The following is a 14,976-nucleotide window of genomic DNA, read 5'->3' on the forward strand; positions in this document are numbered from 1 at the left end:
TTTCTATAAAGAATCTGATCCTAATTCTTTCATCCTTCTACCTGAAATCTCTTGAAAATCAAGAGACGAAACTGTCCAGATTCATCAGCCTTTCCATTTACACACAACACAAGAAGTTCTTTAATTTAGTAACTCATATTTTTTCCTCAATTTAAGTCTAAGAACTAAAATCTATAGTTTAACATCCAGGCATCAATTCAAAATCAACTTGAAATGACTCATAAAAACAGGTTTAGAATACCTTACCCGATACACATCAAAGTTTTAATCCCTCTTTTTTTTTTTTTTTTTAATGGCAGCTGTTCCTTCCCTCTTCTCTTCTTGTTAACCCCTTTCCCACCAGTGTTTTATTTTACCTACAACCCTTAATCTTGGATGGTTTGTAAAAATGAACATAAAACTCCCTCTTTTCTTTCTTTACGTTATCTCCAGATCTGTTTTTTTTTTTTTTTTGACAAAAGGAGTACTTATGCTCTATAATTATTCTTATTTGCATTTAGGCCCCATCTTCTTTAAGTGTATTTGTTTTGCCCCCACTTTTTTCTAGTTTAGTTTATTTCCTTTAAATTTAATCTAGCCTTGATTTTTATTTTTTTTTCTCGGGATTTACAGAAGATCTAACAAACCCTATTGCATTCTGAATCTTAACCATTGAATCTTCAATATTTTTCAAATTTGCACATACAATAAGATTAACAATACGTGCACAACATCTAACATGCATGAAGTCATTTGACATTATATTGGTTGCCCAACCATTTATTACTCTCTTCAGATATTTTATTGTTAAATTATTTGAACTTGCATTGTCTCCTGTAACTGTTAAAATGTTATCAATTCCCTATTCCAACAAACAACTCTCAATCGCTTAACCAATTGTTTCACCTTAATGATTAGAAACTTGATAAAAGTTTAGAATTCTTTTATTCAAGTTATAACCTTCATCAATCCAATTAGCAGTCAAACATATATAATTAATATTTTGGATTTATATCAAAGTATCGGTTGTTAAACATAAACAAATTGATATTATTTAGGGACAAATTGATACTTTGCCATTTATAAGGTTTTCAAGTTTCTCTGTAAATAAAATATCATGCCTCTTATTTCTTGTGGAAGGTGATAAAGGTGAGTAAAGTATATGGTTGAAATACCTAAAACATGAAAAAAAAAAAGTTAGTACTCTAAGGTATATAAATCTCTCTCCTTTAAAAAGGTTGAGGAGATTTCTCACTAGTGATTCATTTAGATTACTGTTAGAGACCGAACAATTGAACGACTTGTGGTTTATGACAACCTAGTTTTAAAGTATATATTCAATGCTGAAAAAAGTTCAAATCTTTAAGTAATCTTCACATAAACCTTAAACAACTTTAGATTTGTTTAATAAAATCCCTGGAACTCCTAAAATTTTTTTAAAATTTATCATTTTTGCTACATGTATGTGTTTCAAGAAACTCAATAAATCTGTCTAACGAGATCATTAGGAATCTCGAAAATATTTTAAATTTATTATTTTTGTTGTGTGTATGTATTTTGGGAAACCCAAAAAGGGTATAATTGGTGAACTTTCATACCCTAATTAATATATACAAATAATATATTTGTAATAATTTATAATGTATATAAAAAGACTTGTTTTTATATCCTATATGTTTTATTTAATAGAGGTTTATAATCATGTTAACCTCGTGGGATGAAAACACATAAAAAAAATGGTTTTTGTTTTGATGAAAATAAAAGCAAACAAAAAGGTTAGGAAGCTTTCAAGAGAGCGCAGCGGAATTAGGAACCTCCTCCACCACCTCCTCCTCCGTGAACTTGCACTGCTATCCCGTGACCAAATAGCAAGGAGCCTGTAAAAGAGTAGTTATTGGAAAAGGCAATATATTTTATAGGATGCAAAAGAGTAGTCAATGGAAAAGGCAATATATTTTATAGGATGGGACCAAAGAAATAAAAAGAAGGAAGGAAGGGTCCCACTACTACTTTTCCCCACCCACAGCTTGGATCCTTTTTCTTACGCTGATGTATCTCTTCTCTTTTGCAGTTTTTTTTCTTAATTTATAGCTTATGTCACAAACAAATACACAGTTTCCTATGCAAAGCACAAGCATTGGCGCATCATAACCCACCCACCCTCTCCCTCCCTCGTCGTTTCTTTCTTGTACCACCACTTCGATAAGCTTCGCTTTGTTTTTTGGGTTTTTTTTATTCCTTCTTCAAGAATAAATGTATATATAAGTAGAGAGTAGTGGGCTTTAAGAGGGCTCTTATCTTTGTAGGGTTCTTCAGCTTTGTAAATATTTTCAATATTTTTGTTGCATGAATTACAGCTCTTTGACCGATCTTCTTGTTCCTTCGGGTAATAATTCTGTTTTATTTACTCTCTTATCCGGTTGCTTTTCTGGATCGTTTCCATCGTTAATTCTGTTTGTTTGTTGAGAAGGTAAGAAATGGATTTCTTGTTTGTGAGCTTGTTTATTACCAAGTCCTTTCCATTTTTATCATCAGGTTATTTGATTCTGTGCTTTGATGTTTGCTATTTTTGGATGCTGGCTGATTGTTAAATTTTTTGTGTGTATTTTTGGGTTGAATTCCGTTATTGGATTTAATTCCTGTTTTCATGCAAAACATCAAGTGTAATCAGTTGATTTTCTTTTTTGAAGTAGTAAACAGTTCTGACACGAAAAGGTATGCTTTGTTGCTTTACTGGATTTGGTTCTGTTTTTCACACAGTTTTTTTTTTTTTTCTTTGAAAGGAAAGGTCAGGGCTCGGAAAAGTAGTTAATTTTCATCGAAGATTTCTGTTTTCTTTATTTTTTTAATTTGCATTGCTTCATGTAGTGTTCATAATTAAGGCCTTCGATTTCCCTTGATAGATCATGTTCTTTCTGTTTGTTTAATGGAGTTACACATTTGCAGTTGTCTTTTTCCGCCCCCTCTTTTGGTTCTTTGTGAAGCTTAATTTGTTCTAGAACTGGCCTTTTCTTTCTTCTTGTTTTTCACTTTCATATTGTGTAGAAATTATTATCTAACATAAATGAAGCTTGCCCATCTAGTCTTGATTGTAGAGTGACAATCCAGTTATCTCATTGAATACATACCTCTCATCTGATTTCCTGTAATTCATCTTTGTTAGCATAAATAATAACATTTTTTTAATATTAGGTAATGCTTGAAGGTTGTTTTAAAATCTGAAAACTGTAAAATCCGTTTGTGGAACTGTGGTGTACTAAAGAAGGTAGCTTCTGTTAGCTGCAAATTAGTGCGGTTAGAGGTTTCAGTATTGGCGAAGTTTGGTTTGAGTCAATAGTGAGTTGAATCATGGGTTATATTTGTGATTTTTGTGGGGAGCAAAGGTCCATGGTTTATTGCCAGTCAGATGCTGCATGCTTATGCTTATCATGCGATCAAATTGTTCATTCTGCTAATGCCTTGTCCAAGCGTCACTCACGGACCCTCTTATGTGAAAGATGCAATTCACAACCTGCATTAGTTAGACGTGCTGAAGAAAGAATCTCTCTTTGCCAGAATTGTGATTGGACGGGCTATGGCTCCTCAACATCAGCTTCCACACATAAAAGGCAAACGATCAATTGTTACTCTGGCTGTCCATCAGTTTCTGAGCTTTCTTCAATATGGCCATTCATTTTAGACTTCCCTTCTGGGGGTGGATCTACTTGTGAGCAGGAGTTGGGTTTAATGAGCATTGCTGAAAATAGCACCAAAAACACCTGGGGTCTGACAGAGAATACTATTTGCCATAATACATCTGGAATTGTTGGGGTTAATGACAGGTGTGAAATAGCTAAATCAGGTGTTTGGCATGAGGCTTCTTCAGTACCTGAATCAAGCTCTGTGCCAAACAATTTAGACCAGCCAACCAGATCTCCAAATTCATCTTTGCCAAAGGTATGTGGTACTTCTATATATTTACCATCTTGTAGGTGTAATTAAATTATCCTGTAGGGATGTAGGTGTCTGTCATTTGGTTGCATGAACAATCTAATAAGCAACATGGTGATATAAATTTTGGCTTGCAGGAAAGTAAAATTACTTTTCTCAGTCATCTTCACATTTTAGGTCCCCTTTAATCGTTTTCATATTTTAGATTTCTGGGTATGAAGAATGTTATAAATTTAAACTTCCTCTTAAGAAAATCTTTGTTATCGTGTCCAATCTTTTGTCTATGCAGTATGCTTAACCTTTGACAGTCTGGCTTTTAAAATTTAAATTGCTAAATAAAGCCTATTCTTTCTGAGAAAATGTATGTAGTTGGGAATCTCATCCCTCCTTTTAATGATATGATTTTTCTGTTTATCAATTTTAACAGGTTATATTGTAGTAGTATTCTCGATCATTCAAAGGTTCTTTTAATCTCAGAACTAATTTTGTGATAGTGTTTGCCTTCTACATGCATGGTAATGATGCACTTGGAATGTCTGGTGGTTTGTCCAATTACAGTTTATGTGCTATTTGATTTGAATCTAAAATCTCTCGTGTCAGATGAAGCAACCTCATATATAAGCTAAACCTTGCAAACTCTGTCCACTGAAGCATTACTAGTTTGGGAAATGTAACTTCAACTTTGATGAGGGGCTCGTACATTACATTGTAAGAGAGAGACTGTTTTCTTTTTCAGCTGTTGTGAAAGCAGTTGTCTCCTGTTTGCTTTCACAGCTGTTGACTATTCTGGTCTTTGAGCTTTCTTACATCCATCTAAGCTCATAGTCAGTCAAAGCCTAACTTCATTTCATCGTTTCAAGTTAGCAAACTGAAATAAACACACATGCGTGATCATAGAGATATATAGAGAGAGTTTTTACCTTTGCTTTTTGGATATGTGAAAATTTGATTTTCTGTTTCTTAAGGACCTTTTGCAAATTTCACTCTATCCATCTGCAGTTATACTGTCCTGGGACTAAGTGTCCTGCACGCTATGAAGGTGCTGATCTTTATGAGGACTTCAATATGGCTGAAATGGATTTGAATCTTGAAAACTATGAAGAACTATTTGGTGTTACCCTCAATAATTCAGAAGAGCTTTTTGAGAATGGTGGCATTGATAGCTTATTTGGGACAAAGGACATGCCCATTGTTGATTCCAATTGTCAGGGTGCAGTTGCAGCTGAGGTTCTCTTCTTATATTTTTATCTTTTGCTGTGCATGTATCTTTGTCTTTTGATTTGTTTGTTCCTTGTTGTGAAAATTGAAAATAAATGTATACTTTGGGGTTACCATGTCTTTTTTGTTTATTTTTTTATTATGTCAAATTAGTAACTGGAAAAAGATAATATTGAACAGTTTTAAGTTGCAGCAGCTCTCTTAGGTCAATTTCCTTTCCATTTATAGGTTTTTTTTCCTTCTTTTTGGGTGGGGATGGGGGATTTATATAGTTTAAATACTTCCCTCTGACGTGATTGAAAAGAATACTTTTATTGTTGATATATATTTCATGAACTGATTTCACCCTGTGTTTTATGGATTCTCACCTAAGGGAAAAGGGAAGTAAATGTCCTGATAAGGGCAATGTGTTCACGTGTGCTCCAGAAGAAATGTTCATCGTTAAGCTGAAACAATCTTAATTCCTGATTTTACTGATCTTGGAACCGGATTGAAGTAATTATCAAACAACATTGGCTAGTTGATTTTGGAGTGGAAGAAAATGCTCTGCCATGGGGTTAAAAAATGCCATCAACTTGTATGGCATCATTTTAGTTGTCAACAACAAATTTTGTTGAACAATAAATCAGTTCATGCATTTCAGGATTAATTGACCCTCATGGTACTGTACCTACCTAGCAGTTGGTCCTGATTCCCAATTCTCATACATGTTCTCTTGTCTCCGAGCCATTTTCTACCTACCTTTGACTGCATGATAATGTGCATGGCTACTACAATTTTAAATCCACCTGCCTATGGTCACTTGTCTTTTATAAACACTTTTAGCATTAGACATTTTTTATTTACTTCATTCATAGTTAATTGTTGATTTCTCTAGGGGTCATCAGTTGGACTGGTCAACACAATACAGCCAACATGCAGCAACGCACCATCTACTGATTCTATGATTAGTACTAAGACTGAACCAATCCTTTGTTTTACGGCAAGGCAAGGCCAGTCCAGCCTATCATTTTCTGGCCTTACTGGAGAGAGTAATGCTGGAGATTATCAAGACTGTGGAACATCTTCAATGCTTCTCATGGGAGAGCCTTCATGGTGTCCCCCATGCCCTGAGAGTCCTTTACCTTCAGCTAACCGAAGTGATGCAGTAAAGCGTTACATGGAAAAGAAAAAGACACGCAAGTAAGTATGCTATCAATCTAATAATATGAAAATCTATTTGGTAGGTTCACTTGGAGTTTTTTTTGTGATTCCCAAAATGAGACTTGCATATATTTTATACTTATTTCCTTATTTTATTTTTCAAAAAATCTTATCATGTTATAGTCCATCAATTGATGTTCAATCAATATGGTACCTGTTATTTTTTCATTCCTTTCAACGAGGAGAAACTACACTTATAAACTTAATCTTGAGCAGAGACAAGTAACAACCTTGCAAATCAAACGAAGTGTGAAATTCTTAACTTAGTTTAACAGGTTAAGAGGTGAAGGTGCACAATGCCAAGACATCTATAAATCAAGTAAAAAGTAGCAATAAAGATAAAAGAAAGATACAAAGGAAAACTGTAAATTACATTAAGTACAAAAAAAGTGAGAACTTGCAGAAAGTTTATAAAGAAATTGTTTATATAGGGTCGACATTTGTTTCTAGCAGCTAGACGACCTATGTATAATGTTACAAAAATAGATTTTCTCGTAAACTATAAATCCTAGTCCTATACAAACTGTTTATGATAATTAAGGATTTTATATCTTGAATCCTAGCACACAATTCATACATTTTATTTGCGCATCTTCTCCTAGAAGTCATGTATTACAACTCTAATTATACTACAACATTTGCTAGTCATCTGCTAAAGACTCTTGTAATGAATAGGACTTGTTCGTTGTTCAATAACTTAAATCCTATCTTCTTTGGTTTGCTAAAAAACACTTGGTTGTTTATTTTTTATATAAACAATGCTCCCTGTATTACTTTTATTTAGAAAAAAAATGAAGTAATGTTGACATGCCTCTTTTTGATCGATAAATGACCATCAATCATGTGGCAAATGGAGCACTACTTTAAAATATTGATTATGTTTCACTTTCTAACATGTCAATCAGCTAAGCAATTTCAAAATGAAGCGTTGTTTTGCCTTCGTGTGATACTTTAAGAGCAAGAGCTATAAGAATTGTCGTTCTAATTCTCTATCAATTTATATTCAGCTCTTCATCTTCTTCCCAAAATCATTACTATTTTTCTACAAAAACTATAGTTTCCCCAAAACCTAAGTTTTCTTCTTCAAAAAGTCATGGCCAACAACACTTCTCCTTTAAAACCTTCTCTAATTACTTGTTTTCATAATGTGATTGCATCCCCAATGTTAATTGCAACATGGGTAATGCAAAGGGCCTTACCAAAAAGAAATTGTCCTTTGAAATCTAGTAAGGCCCTTTGCATCCCCAGAGGGTATGATTGGGGAATGCAAAGGGCCACCAAAAAGAAATTGGCCTTGAAAGGGCTTCTCTTTCCATTAGACAACAAAAGAGAAAAATTTCAAGATGACCATGTCATCCTTGATGTTTGGAAGAAATAAATTGCAACATGGCTTAACATAGCCTCTTCTGATTATATCAATTGACTTTAACTGAATCGAACATCACCTTGGTGATAAGTGGAAACTTGACTATACCAATTGACTATAACTGAATCGAACAACACCTTGGTGATAAGTGGAAACGTTAAAGGATTCTCAATGCCATTCAATTTTATAGGATCACCATCAAACAAAACAAAGTGATGTTGGTTGCGCAATCTTTTTGGTCAAAGTTTGGTAATGTCTTCAACTTTAGGTATGAGATGTAGATTGTAATCCTTTTTTATTTTCCAAGATAAGAGACCTCTGGATAGAGGGTGAAGAATTATGTGTCTTTTAACAAGTGCTCACTAGTCAATTTGAAGACCAATTAGTTGCTACTCTTGTGTATGATGCTTGTTTAAAACAAGAGAAGAAAGAAAGGAACCTTGCAATTCAGTGTGAGCATGTTGCTTTCTTGCTATACTAGGTATGTAGATTACTAATCTACTCCAGGTCCAAGAAGCCTTCAAAGGCATCTTGAAGATATTGTTGCCTTAGTAGAAGGTTGCATCGTGGCTTTAGGGCCTTTTGTCTTTAGCCAAATTTAAAAGGCCTTAGAGGAATGCCAAGGAAAAAGCAAGAAACATCCTTTCATGGTGGGTGCAATTATGGGCTGCAACCTATTCCACGAGTTTAGTGATACACAGACAACCGACCCTCAATTGATCTGTGTTGGAGAGAGGTTGATGAATACTCAATTCTGTAGCTTCTTTTTTTGATGCTATGTGGAAGCCTTCCTAGCCATGGTAAGAAGTGACAAGTCCATGGCATTCCTTGTTGTAGTGAGCAGTGTTGTCAAAAGTGAAAGGCACCCTAAGGCGTCAAGTCTGTCAAATGTCTGAAACTTCAAGCGCACACCTGGATAAAACAAGGCACTAAGTTGTAAATTCAAATAAAATTTATGCATAATAGTATAATATATAAATCACAAATATATATTTTAAAAACGAAGACTAGAAAATCAATTTGAAACTTAAAATATTTTAACAGTCATTAAAAGGTTATACTATTCACCTTTAAAAACAAAATAAGACAATTTAAAAGAGCAAGTAGATTAAAATAGTTAAACTTAAATATCATCATCATCATCAATCTTCCAACACAACATCATCATTGCACTTTCATCTCCTTCACTCAAGTCTCCCATATCCTCCATTTCAAGATTATCATCCGAATCATCATTTAAATCATAATGCACTTCTTTAGAATTAGAACTTGATCCCACTTCATATCCAGAACTAGAATTTGATGCTCCTCCTATACTTCTTAATAAAGATGTACCTGATTCTTCAATGTTTATCATTTTTGAAAAACCATGGCTGCCACTAACCCACAATGCTCTCTTTAAATGTACTTGCAGCCCCATTTTGATGATTCTTTTTCCTTTTTAAACCCTACTCTTTACTTTTACAACTATACCCTTAAATTATTTTTGTTGGTGGTGGTGGATAGAAAGAATATGGGAAAATATGTCAAAACACATTAATTAACAAAACAAAAATTTCAACAAGTGCTTGCTTTAGTACCTAGTGCTTGCATTCCAAGCGAGCGCCTATGCAATGCCTTGTTAAATTGCCTTGCTTGGAAAAATAAAAGGCGTCTCACCTTGTCTTGCTTGGAGCACCTCTTGACAACACTGGCAATAAGTACTTGTCCAAGTTGTTTCTCTCTTAATTTGTCAATTCTTTGGCTTTAATATGATCGATACACCTCTTGCCTATATGCAATGCCTAGTTAAATTGCCTTGCTTGGAAAAATAAAAGGCACCGGGGACTCACCTTGATTCATTTTCTCTTTCAAGAAGTGAATGCTACCAACTTTTAATGCCTTGTCGATATGATTCATAAAGATGACACGACTGTTTGTATAATGTATTCATGAGTCATGCCACTTACAATTTATTTTCCCCTTTGTTTTCTCAATAATGGAGATTGTGTGATTGCTCAGAAGTTTGATTTTTCCTCCATCAATTAGTTGAATATCTCTTCAGCCCTCTTGATGTCAAATGAGTATTTTTTTATTTTATGGTTACTTTTGTTTCTTTACTAATAGGTTTGTTAGTCTTTTTAGGCATTTTTACCGCAACAATCTCAAATGATTTTTCGTCTTTGAATTCTGTGACCGATATTTGTTTCTACTAAATTTCTTCAAACTCTTCCTCAAAGCTTGAAAGTGTCATTGTGACCTCATTTAAGTAGCCAACAAGGTACATTTCTCTAAGTGTCTTCTTTTTTGCTTGGTTGCCAACATTTTTTTTGAATCGAACAACATCATCTATAAGGGTGTAAATATTTTAGTACTTGGTCTCTACAAATTGTTTTTGTATATTTCATGGCATCCTTTCCCTAATTAACTTTTTGCACTTTTGTTCTATTATGGTTGTAGGGTACTTTATATTTAGAAACGAAGGACATGGTTTTTTATAAACCCCCCCTTGGTCTTGGATTATCCAAGTTAGCCGGTGTTACTTTTGGTTCTATAAAAATGCTTATGAAAATGAGCCTCCTTTTCTTCCTAGCTATTGATGGAGTTGGGTGGCAGTGTGGAAAACCTGTGAAAGACAGTCTTGGTCACTGATGAACCAAATAAACTTAGTTTCAAAAAGACATTAGCAACACCGTCATCACAATTACAATAAACTTGGTGATGTGTTTCCTTCTTGACTAGTAGTTCTCCTTAGAAAACTATTTAAAGTTAACTATCTTCATTCTTTGAGAATTGGATTTATATGCCAATCGCTTCAGGATATGAATGATTATTTTGCATCTGGCTATAAGTCCAACATCAAGCCTTATTTTCCTTAAGTGTTGGGTTAATTCAACCCTATCAATTTTTCTCGTTGCTTGCTGGTTGACAACAGATCCTTGAGGCATCTAAAGATTGAGATTGCCTAGTTTAAAGGCAGTTTATGGAGCACTGAACTGAAAAAGTACACAAGTTGAGATGGTTGTAGATAAGGTGGGTGAGCCTTGTAATTAGCTTGAGACTGCCTATACAATTGTGATGTAGGTGGTACCTTGTGTCCGATTGTGTCTAACTTGGGCTAAGCTTGTTGTGTTGTTTATTGTGTGGTCATGTGATACATAGGATGTGGCTAAGAACTTCCAAACATTTCTGTTAGATACTTGTTATCGAAGTATATCATGGGAGTTGCCTTATCGGAAACTAGTCAAAAGGAGTGCCCAGTCGACTCTATTTGAGCTTGTTCTAGATTTAATTGAGCTGATTGCCACAACTTGCATGGTCTTGTTGACTATAACAATATTATTGTGGTAAGTTATGACAATTGTATTTTTCATTTTTAACTAGATAACTTTTAAATCATCATTAGATAGATTTAAGTTATGATAAAAAGACTTACCTTTAGAAAGAGTCCAGTTAGTTGTGAGCATTTGATCTTACCATCATAAGGTTTTGTAGGAGGTATAAAAACACTAACATATCCACCACTAATTGGTAGAGGTAATAATGTTGGGAAGTGTGGCATCGTCAAGACATTGTGGTTATGTCTAGGTGCAATTCTTTGTTGATGGGGTGAATTAGATGATGAAGAACCATAACGTGACACATTTGATGGAGGCTACTCCATTGGCCTATATGTTTGTGAGTTGTTTTCAGACTCCTCGTGTCAGGGAAATGACCTTTATCAATTGTATGGACTGACTGATTGTCAGTTAATATAATCATGTTTTTTACCATGTTTTTTTTGGCATGATTACTAATATGTTATTATTTTAACAAATTGGTCCCAATGAGTGTGTTAATCAATTGATGAATTCTTCGAACAATATGCTAGTTATTTGTTCTTTTTTTTTCAATGAGGAAAAGCTACATTTAGAAATTTAATCCCGAGCTGAGGCAGGTGACAATCTTGCAAATCAAACAAAATGGAATTCTTAACTTGGTTTAACAGGTTTAGAGATGAAGGTGTGTAATGCCAAGAAATCTACAAACCAAGTAAAAAGTAAAGCAATAAAGATAAAAGAAAGTTATAAATTGCGATAAATAAAAGAAATCAATAAATTGCAGAAAGCTTGTAAAGAAATCATATATATTGGGCTGACTCCTGTTTCCAGTTTTTAGACAACCTATTTATAATGTTATAGAGATCGAGTGTTACATAAACTATAAATCCTAGTTCTGTTATAATTTTTTATGGCAAAAAAGTATTTTAGAACCTGAATCCTAGTACAATTCCTATTCGTGCACCACCTCTTGACAGTTGTAAGTGTTATAACTCTAATTATACTGCAACATTCACCAATGTTAACTGCAAAAGACTTATATTTTGAATAAGACTTCATCGTTGATCATTAACTTAAATCCTCATCTCCTTGATTGATTGTAGTTATCATCACTGGTTTGCTTACAAACACCAAGTGAACAACTACTGCTCTTGTTTATTTTTAGTACAAAAAATTATCGACTTGGTTGATTCTCACTTAGTTGTACATGTATATTATGTACTGTATTATTTTTCTCATCTTGTATTTTATCATCATGTAATATGTCCATATAGTGCAGCAATACAGTCTTAAGATATCATACAATTCACAAGAAATAGTGCAATGCATGCATTTGAGTGTATAAATTATCCTTTTCTTGTGTTTGTTTTTGTAGTTCACATGTGAAGATAAATGACTGCATATATAACTTCTTTCTTTTAGCTGACCTGGTTTGAGGAGAATTCAAGAGAACATACCGTACTGTATACCTAAGTAACCTTTTTCTTTAGTGATTTTCACAAATATTTTGCTCACCTAGACTCTGAACTCTGGTTTTTATGGTTGTACTTTATTTGAAACTTTTGTGGATTTTCAGAATCCTCTGCATATTGTTCTGCAATGTATGGCAGTCCTATGTTTAACAGCTTGGCTAATTCTGTCATAGGTTTGAAAAGAAAGTGAGGTATGTGTCTCGCAAAGCAAGGGCAGATGTAAGAAGGCGTGTGAAGGGTCGTTTTGTCAAAGCTGGCGATGCTTATGATTATGACCCACTGAGCCAAACAAGAAGTTTCTGAGTGTGCAATTTTAAACCATGTTTTTGGAAGAATAAAAGGAAAGAAACCGATCTTCAGTTTGGAGAGACTTGAAATTATTTCATAAACAACAGATGTTGATACATTTTTTTCCTTGTGCAATGACAGGCTATATGATGGTTTCATTGGGGTCTATGGGGGAGAAAACGTGGAGTATGGAAGTAAAGGAGCAGTTTTCTGATGCTTCACCAAAAAGTTCTGATAAACAGAAACGAAAGATGGTTTCTGACATCATCCATCAAGATTGCCTGATTGCCTTGCCTTGACACTGGAAGTTTTCATTTCCTCTCCACATCCCTGAGCAGCTTCATCTGTTTCATTTTTTACTCCAGGGAAAATATACCTATTTGTCCGACCATAAAAATGCTCAATGCTCATAATGTTGACTATTAATCTTCTGAGCTCCTGCTCAGGTCAGTTGCTCTTGTAACTCTTCTTTCTTTCTTTCTCTCCATTTGACATGTATATATCACAGGATTTATACATTGAGTTGAGAGGATATGATGTCTGGCCTGAACCAGTTGTAGGGTAGGAGAAAACTAGAGAAGTGGGTTTGTAAATATAACCAAATTGATTATATATGCTGTATTTTTAAGAGGGTACTGTCCAGTTCTATATTTTTCTAATTATTTGTTAATGTTCTCAATCTATTAATTATTTATTTGTTACTTTACTGTTGATTGTAGAAGAGTATGCTTAGACTGTGCACTGACTCTACTTTGGCTGATAATGCCATAGGAAAGATCCTTCATTCACTTTGGTATTCCTTACATCTATTAACTTCGTTGCATAATAAACTCCTGCACGTTTATGCTCATTCGCATAAATGGGCATCACAATCTTGATGTGGCATTCGCGAAACAACCCTATTGAATCTTGCTCCCGTCCTTTTAACTGAATCATGAGGAATAAACCTGCAAGAGTAGAGGTTTGCACGGCAATGTCCACAGGATTTATTGTTTAGGTAGAGTTCGTTAGGGGACCTGCATGATTATATTGCCAGTTCATTTTCTCATGAAGAAACGATGACGTCCTATTTCTTCTTTATGAATAGCCGAGTGTGCATTGCATTTTCTGGTATAATTTCATTTTATCTTCCAGCTTTTTTTCACTTCTCCGAGTCCAGGCTCTTTAGCTTGTTATGTAAAAATTTATAATCTACGTATTGTTGTTGATTATTGTCCAAATATTTAAAGCTATCTAAACCATTCATCTTCTCCGAAGGGTCCAAATATTTAAGACGAGGCTATCTAAACTTATCACCTTCTTCTTCGAAGTTCGAAGGGTGATAGTGTCATGATAGCTCAAATAAGTCAACATTACCTTTTTGCCTCCTGTTTTTGCGGCAATTGCCTTACCTCCTATGTTTTAAACTTGATGGTGATGGGCTACCAAAAAAAAAGAGTACGTTGTTTGTGCTCGACAACTCTTCTGTTTGCAGCTTACCTATCTTCGCCAGACAACCTTTTCTATTTGGAACAAGACCCAAACAAAACCATCCAAACAAAGAAAAAAGAGAAGAGAAGCTAGCGGACGTGGGAAGAGAAAGGAGTAGAAGTGCAGCACAAATTTCAACTGAACAAAGAGAGAATAGAACATCGGAGATACACTGAAGCTCTTGATGAGCACACCTTACATCATTGAAAAGATCTTATTGAGAAAAATCCAATAACACCATAAAAAGCCATTATTGTAGCTTGGGGTGAGCCATATGTATCGTCCAAAAATAGTTGGGAGTGACTCGTGACTTACATGCTAGGGCGTGTATTACACATGCCATCCAATTTTTCCTTTTATTTCATCCACTTCAATCCCTCCACATTATTCTCTAGTTCTTATACAATTCTCTAAATCAGTCTCCAAAACTGAATTAACATATAACATGCTAAACTGAAAGAAAAAAAAGGGGGAAATACTAAATTATACTACTAAAGGGTCTTCACCTAAATAGACCACCATGTCTATTAGGTTATGAGCCTTAGACTAATAACAAATCGTGGACCAAATCTCAAAAAATACAAATTCCCGAAAAATCTAGTGATTTTACACGATTCCTCTAATGGTCCTATTAATGTTCGGCTACTTAAGTTTAGGTTGACAATGCAAATGAATGAAGTTTTTTATGTTGTTTATTGTCGCAAGAGTCCTTTAATGGTTATACCTATGAGTTAGCTTTGAGTCTAAATTA

The 14,976-nt window shown here is 34.4% G+C and overlaps 1 protein-coding gene across 2 annotated transcripts; it reads left to right on the plus strand.

Moving 5' to 3' along the window:
* Positions 1-1,958: 1,958 nt before the first annotated feature.
* LOC118044168 (zinc finger protein CONSTANS-LIKE 9) lies at positions 1,959-12,920 on the plus strand. Of its 2 annotated transcripts, none has more exons than XM_035052355.2 (5): positions 1,959-2,449; positions 3,172-3,915; positions 4,909-5,136; positions 6,005-6,309; positions 12,641-12,920. In XM_035052355.2, the coding sequence occupies exons 2-5, from the start codon at positions 3,328-3,330 to the stop codon at positions 12,768-12,770; spliced, it is 1,251 nt and encodes a 416-aa protein (XP_034908246.1). In that variant the 5' UTR covers positions 1,959-2,449; positions 3,172-3,327; the 3' UTR covers positions 12,771-12,920. The 2 variants fall into 2 exon arrangements, with proteins under 2 accessions (XP_034908246.1, XP_034908247.1); XM_035052356.2 differs by having other exon boundaries at positions 1,959-2,365.
* The last annotated feature ends 2,056 nt before the right edge of the window (positions 12,921-14,976 follow it).

This window comes from Populus alba, chromosome 2, assembly GCF_005239225.2.
Source record: "Populus alba chromosome 2, ASM523922v2, whole genome shotgun sequence".
Taxonomy (NCBI): Eukaryota; Viridiplantae; Streptophyta; class Magnoliopsida; order Malpighiales; family Salicaceae; genus Populus; species Populus alba.

What these genes read in the sequence shown, in the direction of transcription:
- LOC118044168 (XM_035052355.2), top strand. Translation starts at nt 3,328, where the DNA reads ATGGGTTATATTTGTGATTTTTGTGGGGAGCAAAGGTCCATGGTTTAT. An exon ending in CAAATTCATCTTTGCCAAAG is followed by an intron (nt 3,916 to 4,908) that starts GTATGTGGTACT and finishes ATCCATCTGCAG; the next exon opens with TTATACTGTCCTGGGACTAA. An exon ending in GAAAAGAAAAAGACACGCAA is followed by an intron (nt 6,310 to 12,640) that starts GTAAGTATGCTA and finishes ATTCTGTCATAG; the next exon opens with GTTTGAAAAGAAAGTGAGGT.